General features: G+C 41.0%; 1 protein-coding gene across 32 annotated transcripts in view; it reads right to left on the bottom strand.

Moving 5' to 3' along the window:
• The window catches only part of tns1b (tensin 1b), a 164,869-nt gene that overhangs the window by 85,608 nt on the left and 59,936 nt on the right, over window positions 1–19,325 (bottom strand). For 27 of the 32 annotated variants that reach the window (XR_006380254.1, XM_044217965.1, XM_044217968.1 and 24 more), the window contains one exon: window positions 13,910–13,947. The exons of 1 other annotated variant lie outside the window; for it this stretch is intronic. Coding sequence is in view for 28 of the 31 variants with exons in the window: in XM_044217965.1 (XP_044073900.1) it covers window positions 13,910–13,947 (38 nt within the window). In the remaining 3 variants the exon portion in view is untranslated. Of the gene's footprint in view, window positions 1–3,294; window positions 3,328–3,416; window positions 4,061–13,909; window positions 13,948–19,325 lie in introns of those variants that run through there. 4 more of the 32 variants (XM_044217983.1, XM_044217987.1, XM_044217986.1 and 1 more) reach the window with 2 other exon arrangements.

The raw sequence follows: 19,325 nt of genomic DNA, 5'->3' as shown, positions 1-19,325 counted from the left end.
TTTCATACACTCTTTAAACGCCTTCCTCTGGGCCTATGACACCAGTTTCTCATATGTGCCAGACGACCTGCTAAGTAACTACCAAAGGTGAAACATTATATGACGCCCTTGAAAAATGTGAAGCTTTTACTGTGCCCTCATTGGATGCTATTAATTATACTAAAAGCCCAACTGTAAGGGCATGATGCTTTGGCACAGCTATAGATTATTTATGTTGCAAATGTATTGCAGGTTCAGTATGTGCCAGCATTTAGTCCAGAGGACAAAGGGTATAAATAAATTGCTGTGCAGACGTTACAGTTCTGCAGAGCATTTTGTGAGGCTATAAGAAAGTCAACGATACAACTTAATTTGTATGACATTAGACATGTATTGATTTAGCCTATGGTGTATGTGCAAACTTTGTGCTTGCGTATAACATTAAGTGAATGTTAGAAAATGTCTCACTTGCTTATATTTCAATGTACCTTCATGCCCTTGAATCAAGGGCCAATGCTAAGTTTTCTATCTATCTAGCTATATATAAATGAGGGGGTTGGCTTAGACACTCGTCCAGCTATTCCTCTGGTGGTTTATGGGGGGATGTGAATTAAAACAAAGCTCCCAGTCTTATAACAGGAGTTTTTAAGACAGACGTGTATTAAGTCCTCTGCAGAGTCAAGAGTGTGTTCTGTATCAGTGAGAAAAATAGGAAAAAAACAATACATAGTAATGCAAGAGGTTAAGCTGTGTCTGCAAGGACTGAAACACACACACACACACACACACACCAAGGAAGGATTACATCAGCAGAGAAGCATGAGAATTCATGCTGGTGGTTTAATATGGTCATGGACCACTGCCTTATCCCTAATCCCAGAAACTCACACACACACAGACAGTCATTCAACACACACCTTCCCAAACTGCCCAGCCCGTCGTATGTGCCTGTCCTGGCTGTATGTGTTGTTGCGTGTGGCTGCGGTTAGGCATATATCATGAGTTGCCTAAAGGAGGGACGGGGGGTTGACTGGAGCACTGTTTCCCTGGCAGATGGTAATGATGAAAAATGTCTCCTCTGAAATCCAGTCCGGCACGGGCTCCCTGCCAGTGGATGTACGCCATTCCCACACAACCAGGAGTCACTGGTAATGCCGCTGTCCAGGCAAAACAGTGCTGTGTTACATTTATGATGGACAAGGAATGCTTCCAAGGAATGTGTGGGTTACACATCATACATGTTATGACAAATCTCATGTCACATTACAGCATTTCAAGGTATAAAAAAAAACATGTTTTTTTTTTATATATTAACAACAGATCAAATAACTGTGATCACTTGTAGCGATCAACCCACAGAGAATTAACACACAACTGAATTTTAATGGTGCTCTTTCTCTGCTCAATGTGTGAATAAGCAACTGTTAGCCATATTAGCCATAACAACTTTATAAGGTGATTATACTGTATACCAGTGTTGTGTTTACAGCTTGTCGTGCTGCCCCCAAGTGGCCATCATTTAATCAATGAAAACGGCACGTTCCACTGATTTACAGTTTATTCATAATTGAATCCCTAACCTAAATGTTTACTACTGTAAGACCCTGAGAAGTGACAACCAAAAATGATTTAGCCTGATTTAGCAACCTAACATGTTGAGCCTGTCTTGTAGAGGGGGGGGCCCTGTTTCAAAATCTAGTTTGAAGACCTTTTTTTTTTTTTTTTTTTTTTATATTGTGCTCAAATGGTGCATATTCCTAAATAATCCTGTGTTTAATCCAATTACCACAAACCAACTCCAGTATAGGAGGAATGGTTGGCTTCTGGGTCTTTGGGCATAAAATGAAGCTGCCATGTACAATATAGTCTGCTGTGCACACTGTACTTGATGGGAACTTGGAGGTGACAGGGTACATACACAATGCACAGGGAGCTGGAGGGCTGTACAGGAGCCGGGTTAACCTAACAGGTTTATGTAACTTTGACTGATTTGACTCCGTGACCACTCGAACTAGAACATCACAGGGATGATACCAGCGACAACCAGCGGGACCTGCTTTTGGCTGCCATTGGGTTCTAACAGCTCCATTTTTATTAGATCCGTATTTGAAGGACTAAACACACTTTAACCCTTATCTTACATAGTATAATATGGTACTGACAGAACTACGTCCTCCTACAAAAAAGAAAAATCCACTAAGAATCCAGATACCCACACAGACAGGGTTGACAGGGAAAATCACAGTTGTCAACACACAGTGCTAACTTGCAAATCTGTTTAAGAATATGTTCTATGTTTTCACACTGTGCCCGTATTCTTTTTCTCCCCAATTTGAAGCAAATTGGAGGCAATTGTAACTCACTCTACGTGCCAAAAATTCCCAAAGTGCTGTGGGGTTTTCTCACGCCTGGGGCGATGTTTTCAGTGCAGCAGCTTTTGCAAGGTCCTATTGTGAAACACTGTGGCTGAGTTCATGGCTGCAAACACACACTTCTTCAGTGGAAGAGGGCTAACACACACACTTTCTCGCTCTCATGAAAAACATTTTAGATAGATATGAAATATCACTTTCTACCGCAAATGCTTGCTGGCAGTTTCTTTTTCAAACTGCGCTCTGAACTCTGGGTCAGAAAAGGTTTGTACAGTATGGTGAAAACAGACACACACGCACGCACACACACACACACACACACACACACACACACACACACACTAAAGTACCCTTAAAGGTGCTACAAATTATTTTCTGTATGCATTAAAAAACTAATTAAGAAGAGAAGAGAAAAAAGAAGAGAAAACTGAAAACAAGAGGAGATATATGCCACCACTGTCATTCCAGCCATGACCATGGGCCACCAACCACAAAACATGGTAAGCCAAGGAGACCACACACAGACACAAGCACTACAGAAAGAAGCAGTGCTTTACATTACATAAACACATACAAAGTCTACACTAATACAACAAACGCAAATTCTAATCTATCTCTTTTACGTGCTCATTTATTCACATTGCTTTCATCCATATCAGACATACTAAAAGCAGTGCAATGCACTGTGCTGTGCAAATACACAGACACGTAATGAATGTAATCACTTGTTGAAACACACATATCCATAAAAATGCACATACAAACTGTGCATCTACTGTATAAATCCAAAGGCAAAAACAGAAGAGAATTTCTCACATACAGTAAAACCTAGAAACATAAACCATACTAGTACTGCGCCTATGCCATGCTTTACAATCCCTAACATACAGCACTGCCTGAAACATACATCTGAGACTACTTAAAGCTTTCACTTTCTCCTTACCAAATGAAGCAAATCCATAATGCGGAGGGTTTGCTGTGAAACAAAGCACAGTTGGGACAGCCAGGCGCTCAAATACCAGACAGGCAGCAGCTCTTTTCCCCTCTTACAACCACACTCCTTACCTGAAACACTGCGGTGGCCATCCTGTCTGTCAGTGTGTGTGTGTGTGTGTGTCGCGTTCTCTTTCACTCTTCACTCTTTGGCTTTCTCTGTTTAGTGCTGCATCGTCCTTTCCCTTTTCCCCTCTGTGCAGCAGAGGTTTTCTCTGCGCTCCGACCAGATGGCTAAGGCTAAATCCACTCACTGTTACCTTGGTGCAGCGCGGAGCTGGAGGAGTGTACAAGTGTGTGTGTCGGGGAGAGAGAGAGAGAGAGAGAGCGAGAGAGCGAGAGAGCGAGAGTTGGTGTGTGTGTTTCAGGCTCCAGGCTAATAGGTCTGGCTAGTCTCTCCCTCTCTCACTCCTCCTCCAAGAAAATGAGCATAAAAATGTCTAAAGAGTCTTTATGTGAGTGAGGAGAAGTGCAGCCAAAGGCAAATCTTAACATCCCACAACTGGATCGGCGCAGTGCAGCACTCAGCGCTGAATAAGCAGGCAAAGTCTGGCTACGGGCTCTAGCTATTTCCCTCTCTTTCTCTGCCTGGGTTTTCTCCTCCCTCTTGTTCAGTCCATTTTCACCCTCCTCCCAAACCGGGAGACACATGAGTAACGAGAAAGGAGAAAAAATATTGAACTGAATTTCCCAGGAAGATCGGGGGGAACGGGACATTAGCTCAGGAAACTAAAGCACAGCTCTTTTCTTTCTCTGTCTCACTGTCTTTCTCTCTCTCTCTCTCTCTCTCTCTCTCTCTCTCTCTCTCTCACACACACACACACACACACACTCCTTCCTCACAAGCTCATTCTTCATTCTCTCCTTGTTATCAGCTTCTCAAGTTTCAGGTTAAATATGAGTCGCCCCCCCTCCACTCGTCTCTTTCTGTCTCTTTCCCTCTCTGTCTGACTTTCTCTCTCTCTCTCACACACACACACACACACACACACACACACACTTATACTCACACACTCACTCTACAGCTGCAATGAGAGAGAAAGTACCATGAATGAATCCATTGACTTCACAGCAACTCCAAAGTCAAACAGTGTCAACAGCAGCGTGGACATACTCATCAGTCAGCAGCTCAGTGTGTCTTTCAACTCACAGCACCAATAAATCTTTTGATTCCAAGAGTTCAAACCTGTTTTAATATGCTGATATAATGAGATATGAATGTGAATTTAAGATTAAAAACTAGAAACATGCACAACATTGTAGAGTACACTACAATACAGTAAGCCATTTGAAGACAACAGCCGATCACTGTTTGATTACTGTCCCTTTAATTAATTCCTATGGACTAATCAAGGGAAAAAACACATATTTATTCATTAAATTCTATAAAAAATATATTAAAATGTAGGCAACAAAATATTCCTTTAAATTTCCCTTCATCCTATCGCCGACTTTTCAGGTATTCAATTGCAAAGAAAAGCATGTTTGTTCCGTAATGCTTCGAGCTGCTGCTGCTGGACGTGATGCTGATGAGAGCGCTGAGACTGAATCAGATCAATGACACTGTGTGCCGTAAAACCAAAACAATGAGCTGCAAGACGCTACAAAGCCCAGCAGAACTGCAGCGCTGGGTCATAATTCTGAGTTAAAGCGACTCCTTTCACAGACAGGACAGTCATTTCATCTATTGTTAATATAAAAATATTGATTAGAGCAGCTTGGGAAGACTGGCTTTAATCTCACCTGGAATCGTGATGATAGTCAGGTCTTAAAGTACAGTAAGCCTTCTGGCATTTGAATTAGTTTCCACAAACTCGCCAGCTATGATCCAGTAGCAGACAAAGGGACATTACTGAAGAATGTTTGGTACAAATTTGTAGCGCGTTAAGTATTATGCCTCAACATGGAAACAATGGCCACTGTCTTTGATGTTGCTCGGAAGTAATTACACAGAAAATTGTTCTAAAAGTAACACCTTTAGCTGAAGCCATGTTCACCAGATGTCGGCTCAGTAAGCGTTATTTAATTCGCTATTAATGACAAGGGCCAGGAAGGAAGGGAGGGCTGCCCGAGAGGAGACATATGGTTTACAGTAACAAAACAACATGCTTGTTTATGTGAGAAGCACATCTTTAATGTCGGGACCGGGCTGAACTGTGGGAAGTGGGAATTCCCCTTGTTTTTTTGGTGTCTGTGTTTGTCCATGAGTTACTGTACTTAGAGCTTTGCGTTGCCACACTCACTTCAGTTGTGTCTCCATATGTTAGGGATTGTAAAGCATGGGAAAAAGTTATCTGTCTGTCTTTGAGGCTAATATTTTTCTCTTAGTCTGGTCGATTTCCTGTGCCCTGGCTTTTATTACCTTCGTGATCCCGCGACTGCTGTCTGTAATCACACCAACATTGCCACAGACAAGTATTAGACTGCGATACCATTTACAGCTGATTTTGTTCTCACAAGGCCAAAGACTAATAGTATTAGCTTGAGAACGACATCATTTCAAGTCAGTTAAATCACTAAATCGTTGACAGGTCTCTCTTTCACTCTGACATCAGCGTGAATCCTTCCTGCGCGTGATTGGCCAAACGCAGTTCAATTTGACTGGCTGATCAAGAGATCAGTCCAATGCAGATTCTGCTGTTGGGTGAATGAGAGGGAGCGAAAGAGACAAGGGGAGAGGACGAAAAAACAAGTAGTCTTGAGAAAAAGTGACATACAGACAGCGGAGCAGTTAAAATGAAAGATAAGAAGAGAATAAGACCGAAAGAAAGGGAGGGACATAGAGAGAGAGAGAGAGAGAGAGAGACAGCTGTCTGGGTAAGCTCCAGTTTCATGAGTCTGACTCAGGCTTTCCCAAGCAACGGCAGAGCCGAACAGATCACTGTCCCCCAGCGCCCAGTGGAACGTTTCACCAACGCCCATGCAGCGTCCAGACCAGATTTAACATGGCTTTTTCTCCTGCGTGGTCATGATTAGGCAGCAGCAGCTCAGACACAGTGGAAGCAGGCATGGGATGGAAAAGTTGTCACTTTGAATCAAAAGACAGGCTGGAGATATATGGGTGGGGAACTTGAACAAAAAAAAGTCTCTGAGCTCCTTCAGCATGTAATGAGGATGTCCTTCGCTCACAGCTGTTGTAGTGGTCAGGGAAGCTTAGTGAAGCCGGAAAAGAGGGTGCGTTCTCAGCAACTGTTCTTCAAAAAAATAAAGGTTTAGAAACAAGTTTGGTAGGGCGATGAAATTAAGCAAATTGCAATTGTATGCTCTACGAAGTCATTCCCCTCCCTTATTCCCTCCATCGCTGTCTCCTGCATGCACTTGGCCCATTGTTGACATTCTTTCCAGCAGCTCTTGATTACTCCATCATGTTACCAAAGGCTGGGCGTTCCTGTTTGTTTTCTCTGCTGTATCTATGCACATGTCGCTACCATGCAGTTACTAAATACATGGCCATAAGCCACTGCTCCTTGTGTAAGCCGTTAACTCACGCACGGGAACAAGGAGAGCTGACACATGACTGGTTCTGGCTTTCATGACGCTCACAGATCAGTAAACTTCTGTTTTGCTTCTTGCAGCCAAAATTGTTACAATTAAGCTGTTATTTGAGCTTAAGCAGACAAAAGCGTCCTTTGTTTAGAAGGTCAAAGTTAAAGCTGCACTATTTCTATTTCTATGTTAATGATGGATTAAATGAGTATGTGTAATGTGAAAGGTGTCCCGCTCAACAAACCCACAGAGAATTATCACTCAACTCTGCAGTTCCTCTCAACTTTACGGAGCATTTTAGTATTGTTCTGCTCATTGTTTTGGTTTTACAGCCTGCACCTTTACTGTTGTGGTTCAGTCTCACCGCTGACTCCAATGCAAATTGTAACTGTTTGCAGCCATGAACCGTTAGCCGTAACAACTTTATAAGGTGATAATATATCAATGTTGTGTTTAAAGTTTGTTCCGCTGCCCCCAAGTGCCCCAAAAAAATCAGTTAATGTAGCTTTAAGTTGTCTTAGTGCTCTCCCAGGACTGCATTACCTTCAACATTTCATTATATCTCTAAATATGACGCATGTGACAGCAAATATTTAGACTCCAGAAAATCCTGATGAAAATAAAGTCAGAAACATGATTTCTAATTCAGTAAGAGCTCTCAATTTAGAGTCCAAATGATTTATCCCGTGCTAGTGTTGTTGTTGTGTTCCCGCAAACGCTTGCGGTCATAAGGAGAAGGGCAGAGCAGCGAGCATGTGTTCTGTCCTGTGACTACTAATTCAATTAGCTTCAGAGCTGTTGGCTGGCTCTGTATTTGATCAGACTAGGAGCTGCTTACTTGGAAATACAGTACATACAGATACCATGGCAAAGACCCAAGGGAATATATTAATTATGACCCCACCCCATCCATTTCATGTTTGTCGTCACTCGCTCCTGCCCTCCTGTCTCTCATAGTGAAGCGATATGACTTTGACAGGGCTTCTTGCATGTTTTCTTAACAGGAGTTCACTCCCCCTCTACTGCTCCCCCTCCTACTGTCACTCCCATTTCTCACTGACTGCCGAGCCGCCACCGCATGGAAAAGGAAGGAAGTTGTTCGTGTTGTTACTGAGATTCAATACTATGCTGACATCTTTGAAACTTGACTTGAGGTTATGTAATGCCTCCAGTACTACAGTCAAAGAACAATGTGTTGCGTCTTTCTATTAATGGCTGGTTTATCTCACTCTCTGGTGTGAATTATCTATGAGGAAGTCAGCTCTGCGATTATATTTAAGCCCCAGAAATGCTAAAAACTACACATTAAACAAGCAAGTAATAAGTGCAAACAAAGCCATCATTCATGCAGCCTTGTGCAAATGTTAAGCATCAAGAGGTTTGAGCACTAAAATACTGCTTTTTAATTCAAATGATCACATTTTCTGAGCGGAACGATTAAAAATCATAATAAATACTAGACGTAAAGTTTTATTAAGAGTTAAGTCAACTACATGTCATCAAGTCTTACAGAGGTCTAAGGAATGAACAGAAATTGAATTTACTCCGAGAGGAGTTGCATGAACATTGAACAGAAATGAAAGTTAAAACACTCGTATTTACAGTACTCTGTGGTTGTAAGCACAAAAACTGAACTCCCTTATGCCTGGTCTCACCAGTGCCAAAGCTAGAGTACTATAAAGTCTATATGGCTTCGAAAACGCTTCGCTGGTGCTCTGCAGCAGTGACAGCTTCCAAAGCGTCCAATTAATGCCAGTGTGATGAATCAGCCCTGTAGCAATGTGTGGGATCTAAAGGAAGTCACCGGACCAGAGGATGAGGTTAATCATGAGGACATAAAGACCGGGTCATTTCTGTCCAATACTGGAAGAATTCCTCTGTAGATTAAGTCATAGAATCTACAAGTTAACCATAGTGTAAAGTGGTGGCATCAGTGCTGAAATGATTAGCTGAGTAATCCATTAGTTGATGGAGAGAAAATGAATCGACAACAATTTAGAGGACAAATTCCTTTTTTAAGTCATTTATCAAGCAAAAAGAGCAGCTCTGTATGGCTGCACTTAGAACCTGCATGCTTCCATTAGCATTTAGCACTGTGTAAGTGCTAAATAAGTGTCCAAAAATGTAATGGCAAGCCATCCAATAGTTGTAGAGATATATTTCAACCTGGACCGAAGCGGTGGACCAACAGATCTAAAAAATGCCAAACATTCTCTGGTTCCAGCTTCTCAAATGTGAGGCTATGCTGCTTTTTTAGATCACTGTAAATTGATTAACTTTAGGTTTTCGGACTGCTGGTCGGACAAAAACAGCAATTCCAAGCCATCTGACATAAGGGTTAGGGTTTTAGACAAGAGTTTGAGTTACAGGGTAACAATTGACCAAATAATCCCAAACTAATCAGCAAATGAATCAAAATGAAAAGAAACCATTAGGTGCAACAATACAGGGAGGTCAAAGGTCAGGGTGAACCACAGAACAGAACCATGGGAGCTGGTCTGCTTGCCGTCACTTGGGCTTTAACCCAGGTCTTGCAGTTGAAGCATGGTCTCTTTAAAGACTGTTATAAATCCGAGCCGTGTCCAATAGGTAAGGTGAAGGACATCTGCAAACCTGATGTTCTCTCTCAAAAACGCACCTCACGTGTGGATACAGGTGTTTGGATGTGTCATGGACTTGGAGGCAATAAATAATAAGAGATAAATGGTCTGCCTTATTCCCAGCCACACCGAGGACTTTTAATGTCCAGATGACTGCAGAGAAATGCTAAAAATGTCGGGGAACGGTTTCCACTGACATGCACACAGTGCCAGAATGACTGCTTGTTTAAACAAGTAGTTTTATCCAGAAACGTCCTGGAAAGGAGAACGCTTGGTTAATCATTCACAAATGTACAGGTGTATCCACAACTAAAGGACGCAAATTATTGATTTGATTATCCTTTTATCTACTATATAAATTCCTCATTAAAGTCTATTCTCATTTGTCTTCTAAGGTACTTTAATAGCATTCATTTGTCGAGCATGAAAAGATTCAGCATGACCGAAGAACCACTGATATTAAAACTGTTACCACATTCAGCAATACAAAGGAGCAATTTACAGCTTTTCACTTGGAAAACATGACGAGCAAAATGAGGACATATCCATCAGCAGGCTGCAAGCAGCAGATCTCTAACTGAGGCATGTTGCGCTCAATGAAAGGAACTAAAGGGGTCACAAATAACAAATCTGAAATAACAAAAACTAAAAAGTGGACGCCAGCCAGAACAAAAACACGTGGTTTTTCTCCGGACTTTCAAAACACGCATTCTGAGAATTTCAGGAGCTGGAAAAATGAAAACAAATGCTTCATCATTTTGGAGCAGAGAATGAAAAACTAGTGGAGTGAGAGTGTGTTCATGTTCTCCCACTTTGCTTTCCCAGACCTGCTTCCTCATTAACGGGGGAACATGGCAGTTTCCTTCTAAAAACACACTTCACAGGCAACGAAGGATCAGTGAAATCCAGTAGTGCTCAGGTTCAAATAAAGGCTTGCCCACACCACACACTACTTTATTTAATGATTATTATAGTTTGGTATAGTTATATACTTTAGATTTTAGTTTAACAGGCAGCATTTTTAAATATTTGACCCTTATTTCTTTACTTAACTTAAGGGATTTTTTGTTGTTGTTGTTTTTAATGTAGTTATTTAGTTAGACGTAAAGACGTAAAGTTGTATTTACCTCTTGGTGTTGTGGTTTTGACAAGCTAATTTTGATTCAGTTATACTAAAAATGGAATGATATATTGTTGTTAGGTTTATTTTAACTCTCGAATATCAATATTGGCCTAAACAATTTAGGCCAGTTAGGCTCTACATTCCACAGCTGTCCAGAAAAGAACTGCCATTTGTCAACTCCACCGGTGAATTTCTACAATGACCAGGTCAGCAAGCATGATCAAAAGTATCACAGGAGCTACTTTGTGTGCAATTCTATACTTTAAATCTATTTTTAAAATAACTTAATATGGGTGGACACGGCTAAAAGCCTGCAAATAAAGGGAGTGAAAACTGAGCAAAAGAGCCTGGAGTTCAAAGGGCTAAGGGCGAGTGTTGCTGCCATAAACAACTGAGCCCACAGACCACAACTGAGAAACACATTATTTTCTACAGTATGTTTATACTGTATGTCAGACTTAAAGGGAAATTTGCTGACTTGCTTTCCAGCACAGAGGTATAAATGTTTTAACTGCACAAAACAGGAAGAGGGTGCCGCCGATTTGTGACGATTAGAATGTACGGTTTACCTCAGTGACCGTACAAATAAAATGCAGAATGAAATCATTCTTCTACAGCTACGACTGCATTGTGGACAAACAAACACAGGAAAGTGAACTTTTATCAGATATGCTGATGTGTTACTGAGTGGTGGTGCAAGGTGGGAGCTTCTATTATGGCTGCTATTACACTGTATGTCTTAGACTGAAATTAGCGTGAGTAGGCCAGGAGCTCTTAAGTAGTCTAAGGTTTTACCTTTCCTTAACGCTCTCACAGCCGTACAGGGGGAAAGTCGCAGACATCCTGCCACTGTGTTTTTCATAAAGAGGTTAAGTTTGAGCATGAAGACATGTGAAAGAGTCAAAGAGTCAGGGAGATAGAAATGGCAGGTGGGGTATTCAGTACATATGTACAAGGATTTGGGAAGACTGACCATGAAATCTCTCTCGTCTCAGCTTCCAGGATGATCTAATACACTCTTCTCTGGCTCTTTCCTGTCATCACCCAGGAGTGAACTCTTACTGACAAGATTTAAAGCATTTTTCACATCCAGTTGTGAGCAAACACACATAAGGGTGGGGGGACACATGTGTGTTCACATACACAGGTCCGATCATTTGTTTGCGGTTGCCAGGTTAAATATGGGCCACATATTAGTCTTATCGCGAGACAGAGATTTATAACTGTAGTGTGTACTTGGGATAACTGTCCCAGCTAAGAGTTATTATCAGGAGTTTAGATTCCTAACATGTAATATCATATATGACTGACAGTACATAGAAAAGAGCTTTATCTGTTTTTTTAAATAAATAATTCATAAAAATGCAGGCCTGACAGAGTGTCGATAGTGATCAAGCTTGACCCCGTCATGGTCACTCCCTTGTTTTTCATCTCAGGCTTGTTAGCAAATTGCTTCCTGTCAAAGCTATGGCATTTTTAGCTGAAATGTTTAGAAAAGGAAATGCTGCTGTGATTTTTGGAGATGGGAAGTTTCAGTTTTGTATATATAGACACTGGGAGTATGTTCTGGGCTCCTTTAACGTCTCCTCCCACACATTTGACCTGTGACTTCCTGAAATTCAAATGTTATCAAGTACGAGGAAAAAGGAAATATTGCACCCTATGTTTCGTCCGTGTATTTATCATGACTAAGCCCTATTCTCACAGCAGTTATATTAGGGACCTCAGGCATAAATAAATTAGCCACCACTTCTGCATTTAGTGAACACATTCGCACAGAAGTAACCAAATAGGGTACTAACTTATATAAATTGTATTCAAACTCTAAATGCATTTAGTATAAGGTATCATGATTTCAGGTCAAATGAGTGAATGTTTTCTCTGCTCCTGTGAAGGCAGGTAGATTATCGATACATGACTCGTATTCACTCGAACCTAAGAGAAAATTCTAAGCACGATGAAATTGTTGAACGCCACAAATTCTTAAATCACTCGTACGTGGCAACTCGTACAAATCTGTTTGTACGAATGGTTCTTGCATGCGGCCCACTGTGTCAGACAGAAACATTTTTAATATTTTTACAATACTGAAAATTTTGATTTTAAGAATTCAGCAGTGACGTATCTTTTCAGTTACCCCGAATAATCCACAGAGCTCCCTGTGAACAGTTTTCTCGGCCTCTACTTTTCTGCCTTCTAAGAAACAGTCCGTGTGAAAACTGATTCGGAGTAATGGGGACATTTCTGGAAAGAGACGTCACTTTTGAATTCATATTTCATCCTCCATTTTTGGGGTGGAGGCAAAAGTCCCAGAGACAAATGTCTCAACACCTGGGAAAATTAAATTTAAACTTTGCATGCCTAGATACCACTACAGGTAAGTGGAAAAATTTGTTGTTTGGGGGTTTTGTTTTGTCATTTTGGTGAACCCATTCATTAAACCTTTCAAATCTACTGGCATTTTCAGTGGTTGCAATATTGCAATACAAAATGAGAAAGGTGGCATGGGTTGGGCTTCTCATTTTGACCATTTTGTTTGATAACTTTCCACTAGAGGCCTGTCCTGCATGGCCCCCACCTCGTACTTAGCATGGCCTGTCTGCCCTGCACCCCTGGCATTTCCTGTGAGTAAAAGAGGGATTGGGCAAAGCTGGCAAGTAGCACCCATTTCAGTAATGGATACCAGATGAAGGGTGTGTGTATACATAGGTGTGCATATGTACTCGCTATATATATATATATAAGTGTGTGTGTCTGTGTGTGTGTGTGTGTTCAGGTGCTTATGTGTGCAAATCTTCCAGTAAACCTCTCATGGCACACAAAACACACAACCTTCCCTCTCTAACAACCCTGCAGGAGCTTCAGCTTCATCTGTTTTCCCTCCCTTTTTCTTCTACGTGCTCTTCGCCTTTCCAAAACAAGATACATCAAGCGACGGCTCCATCCAGAGGTCTTTTATTTTTAGACGCAGGGCGATCTCCAAGACGCAAGAGTTTATCCAATATAAACACATTCTGGTACAAAGAGCACTTGTTTAGACATTCTTAAGATTTTTTGCAGAACATAAACTCCCCTAACTCCACCTACACCAACATCGGCATGTACATACACTCTCACACACACACATACTGTACAGAAGCGTAGCTGACTCCACCTAAAACATAATATTTCCTCCCGATAAGCTCACATGGATTTTAAAGAGCAAGTTAAGATTGTGTAGGAGCCTTTCTCGTGTTCTTTTCCATGTGGAAAGCAACACACATCTGATGCATAAAAAGGAAGAAAAAAAAGAACATCTGCAAATACCTTTCAAACCTGATTTTTTTTTTTTTTTAACAAAATGGTTTAACTCTTACCTTGACTTCACATTTCTTGTGGCAAGCTATTCGGCACACTACAGAAAACAGAGAAAGAGAAAATGAAATTAACTTCACAGTTCATAAAAATCTCCCAAACATTGTGGAGAAATCCAAATACTGTGGTCCAGTATGAATCATGACATTGAGTAGTTGTCAAGGAGGTATGAAAAAGCAAGAGGTTCATTCAAATTCCGCAGAGTGTTTGTTCTGTGGTCAAAGTCAAATATCATTTGCTGTTAGCAGGCTAATGCTGCCCAATGTTAGCTTTGTGCTGTTTGGACACTGGCTCCCTATCAACTTCTTAATTCATTATTCCGATATATTTAAAAAATATCTGACGCCCGTGTCGTTTTGTTGAGTTAACTTTAAGATTCAGTAGAGTAACCTTTGCCTCAAACACACAACATAAAACAGTAAAATCAATGATAATGTGTGGGTCTTTCTTCTGAAACTGCTCTGATGAATGACCAGAACAGAGCTTTACAGACAGCTGCACAGATGTTCCAGAGAGATTCTTATCAAGACAATCTAGAAAAAACTCAAATGTTTTCCAGACTAAACAACTTTCAATGCAGTGAATAATTCAAGATATTTCATCTTCCTCTCTTATGGACATATACGATGCTTGTTAGCATGCCAACATTTGCTAAATAGCACTAAACTACAGCTGAGGCTGACGGGAATGTCTTCAGTTTTGCAGGTATTGGGTCATAAACCAAAATTCTGGACAAAGTTAGATTTTGACCTGATGATGTTGCTAGATGACAAATCAGGGGATCAAAGTTATTACAATTCACAGTGTGGGAAATATTAATGTCCAAATTTTCAACCAAAATTCAAACCAAATGTCATGGCAATTCATCAACAGTTGTTGACATTTACCGGTGAAACTGGTGAAAAGTTAGGGGATCACCAAAGTCATTAGGACACATACTCTAGGAACCATTAATGTCTAAACCAAATTTTGTGCCAAGCTGCTGGTATATGTGGAGATATTTGAATGAAAATTTGAAAATTCTGGCCAGCTGGTGGCGCTAGATGGAAAGTCAGGGGGATAAGTCATTAGGTTTGCTCTGGGGACCTTAAATATCTGTACCAAATCTGTACCAAATCACCACAAACTATCGGACAGTTCACTCTGGACCAGCCTAGTGGGGTCAGGTGCACCTTGCAGGATTTAAACCTTTGATAACTGATTTTTTTGGCCACTTGGCAGTGGAAACAAGCTGTAAATACAACACTGATGCTGCATATCATCACCTCATAAGTTGCTATGGTGAACAGTTACAGCTAACAGTTTCCTATTTACACATCCATCAAATACAGAGCAACATTAGCATGTATCTGGAGTCAACTGGCCGAGTGGCAAATAGTCGCTCACCTTTTAGCTTTGTTTTGGACTCCACTAACTTCTGAGAAAAATATCTGGCTCTTTAGCTGCTAAATGCTCCGCTACGTTCACCACCACTTGCTAGCGTTGTCTGTCTGCCGTTCGGTGCTGGGCTGTGGGTTTATCAGAGGTGTTTTGCTCAAAACAGCTGCTGGCTTTGGCTGGAAACGACACTGATGGGACACTGAGAGGTAACAGCGAACCAAAACAGTAAAGTTGTTCCATAAAACCAAAACAATGAGCTGAAAGACGCTATAAAGCTCTGTGGAACTGAGGGGAACTGCAGAGTCAAGTAATAATTGTCTGTGGGTTCGTCACTACAACTGACCCCTTTCACATACAAGTAGTTATAGTCCAAAAAAGTAATGGCCATGTTATGTGGAAGTCAGATTCGAAAGGAATTCATAAAAATCTAGCACGCAATCACACAAGATTAAAGACATTGTTCTACTATTGAATTTCAATAATTTTTTGCAGCTTCCCTTCTACCCCCGAGCCCTCTCTCTGGACTCCCATTGGGTCTACAAATAAGGGTCAATAGGGGAGAGCACCTGGACCAGCGGCTCATAAATTGTCAGATCCCCTCGAAGGACAGAGAATCAAAACACAGCTCAGTGTGCCGAGGCGTAAGCTTTCCAAATAAAGAAGACTGTATGCTTTTACTGGAACACGCTACACCTTATGTAATGAGTTATTCTTCCTGTCTCAGCTACATTTTTCAAAGGAAGTGTAATCTATTGTGATTTAAAGTCATTGATATGAATTTGGAAGGTGGCCAGTCCTCACTTTGTGTGAGAGCGGAGGTCATGTCTGTTATACTGTGTTGTCATCAGTCGTGTGTTTTCTGACCCTATACTCCCTGTAATCTTTCTTGCCTAAGATAATAGTATGCTTTTTAAACTAACACTTTGTTCTCTCTGATGTATGTCCCCAATCACGCAACATATTTCTCCAAGTCCTTAAACACTTTGTTCTTAAATCCACGTGTTCTAGTGTGTAATCCAGTGAACATTCAGCTTTACATTACGCGTGTTCAGACAGAGGCAGCGCGATTACTTACAAAGTCAACGGAAAGATGACGACACAAATTCGCCCAGGGCAGCGCGCGGTCGGTGTGTCCGTTGCTAGCTAGCTTACAGCTAACGTCTGGACAGTCGATTCATTGGCTGTTTGGGACGAATAAACACAAATGGCCCAGCGGTCAAATTCATGCAAATAATGTTCCCTCGATGCTTTCATTAGGCCGATATCTGAAGGAATATTTTAGAATTTAAAAGAGATTTTTATTTGGATTACTTTGACTGACAGCTTGGAGCAACATGATTCAATAAAAGGAGTGCACAACCTGGACCAGAACTCAGAAACATACTAGCTTTGAGGTGCACCAGCTATCAACAGTGCTAACATGACAAATCCATAAACACAAAATGTTTTAAGAGATGAATATGTTAACCTTATTGTATATTGAAGGCAAGAGTTGAGATAAGATCTTTCCAAGGCTCCCAGACATCAGACTGACCGGCCTCATGAGTTTATTAGGTTAACTAAATCATTATCAACACTTATCTATAGACTACTGCTAACTAATCTTTTTAATAAACTTCTTTGCAAATGTATAGCTTCTTATAAACCTTTAATAGCCCTTAGCCTGGTTCAGGGTCAAAGGTTAAGTGTTCAGAGCAGCTAGGGGTCAACTAAAAGCTACAAGGCCTTGAATCTTATCCAGCAGACATTTCTTTTTCTGCTCTTTTTTCCACAGGGACACCAGCGTCGTTCATTCATTTTGAGGAGACTTGTATTCAATCGGCAGCCGTGTTTTACGTGATTGACATGTCACTAGTAAAACTCTTCATTTATTGATACCATAACTTATATCAGGCGTACAGCAAAATGATGTTCACTGTTACATAGGATGAAAAATCTGAATTAACTTCTATTTCACTAAACTGGTATATACTGTAAGGAGTGTATACATACTGAAACCAGGAAAAGTGAGAAGCTAAAAGGGTAATTACTTCCTGGTGCAGTTAGTTTCTATTTAAAGCACAAGCCGGACTATATTTGCACTTGGGGGGTAGCATTTGAAAGTAAGTTTGACTTTTTAATTAAAGGCCTTCAAATGTGGGTGGCACCATGAAATCCTACCCGGATACACATTTCCAATCTTCCAAAAGTACTTGAGTTCCCAGAGTCAAACCGAATGGAGTTCTTCTATACGACATGACCCACATAGTCTATCACAGGGCACAGACTGAGTCTAGACTTTGACAAAAATAATGAAACACATTACATTATACTCAGTTTGGAACAACATATTGTGAATGAGCATTTCACAGTTCTGATTATTTATCTGAAGACGCCAAAGCATTTTCTCAACCCACAGACGAGCGTATAACCTTTCCATTAAGGCTGCAACTATTATTTATATACATTTTGTTCATTATTTTTGGGATTAATCGAATAGCTGATTAATTAATTAGTCTATAAAATGTCACAAAGTGAAAAGACCTCATGGTAACGTCTTCAAATTGGGTTTTGGACAATGATATATAACTGAGAAACCAGCAAAATCTTAAATTAGAGTAACTGGTAAGCTGATATTTGCCATTTCTGCTTGATAAATGCTTTAACAATTATTAATTATCAAAATTGTCAACAGACTAATCGTTTTGGCATCACTTTCACCTGAGATAAAACTGTAAAACTGGAGTTAAAAGGTTTATAGAAAACTGTCGTTGACTTGCATGTGACGTCCTGATGGGTTTGTCCCAAGTGCGGGAGTATTTTCCACCACATTTGTGATTGTTTTTGTACAGTTAAGAGTGAAAGTACACTGAGGCCTGCACAAAGTATTTTTGACATACTAGATGTGACACAAGTCACATGGAATGCTCTCATAGATGTGACATTCAAACATAGTGGGCTGTTTGCTTGATAAGCATAAAAGCCATGTGCATGTCCATCAGGACGATGTCCAGTGCCGTTCCCTGAACGTGAGTCCCCAGTAAACAACACTCCTGGGCCACACGGGAGAAGCAGGACTTCCATATTGGGTGTGAATGCGCTGAGCTCAGAGAAGTCGGGTTAGGCTTTACCTTGTTAGGAAGTTGGAGCTTTGGAGAATAAACAGAGCAGAAATGTTTCTGGTGGAGGAGAGGATGAAGGAGGGGAGGGGGGCGCAGAGCAGTGATGAGGCGGGATGAAAGATGAGGAGAGAGAAGGAAATGCCAGAAAGAAGAGAATTGAAGATTTTGGAGAAAAGACACCTATGGAAAGGATGAATAATAGAGTGGAAGTGCAACAACTGCTCACATCAGTCATTTAAAAATTGAGAGGACAGCAGGGATGGGAGTTGGTCAAAATGAGGAGATGATGAGGAGAAGAGAACACTAGTTGCTATCTGACTCTGGGTCTGTGGTATGCTATACAACATCGTAGGGAGGGAGGAGGGGGAAATGATAGAGGTGGGGGGGGTGTGACTGAGGCTGGACGATGTTTCCTTCCCCTGGTCCCTTGGAATGAGTGTATACTCCCATAGGGCTGGGCCGGACCACCTCACAACACTGAACACAATCAGAGGGCAGGGCTGGAGAATTTCCTCTTCCTCCCCCCTCACTCTCACTCTCTCCATCCCTCTCCTTCTCCTTTTGCTCATGCACAATCACAAACACGTGAGCACCAACACGTGTACATACAGAGTGCTAACATACACGGTACGTCACTCTTGTGTACAGACACATACTAGCTCTCTGTCTAATGACTTCAAAAAATGTTCTCCTGCCAAATGTGATGAAGTGGGAACGCTCCAGATGGTGCTCACGATAAGGTAAAACAATTACCAGCAAAAGCCAAAATCAGTTATTATTATATTAACATAGCATCCTCACCCTTACATAACTTACATCAGTTTGATGCTACTTGCCAAAAGCTGACAGACTTGGGTTTACTTTATATTTAATTCTTGCATTTAATGACAATATTACAATTTAAATCCATTTACAGGTTGTAAACCTCACAACCAAA

Source organism: Siniperca chuatsi, linkage group LG12, assembly GCF_020085105.1.
Source record: "Siniperca chuatsi isolate FFG_IHB_CAS linkage group LG12, ASM2008510v1, whole genome shotgun sequence".
In the NCBI taxonomy this organism is placed as follows: domain Eukaryota; kingdom Metazoa; phylum Chordata; class Actinopteri; order Centrarchiformes; family Sinipercidae; genus Siniperca; species Siniperca chuatsi.
This window is presented reverse-complemented; position numbering and strand designations above follow the sequence as displayed.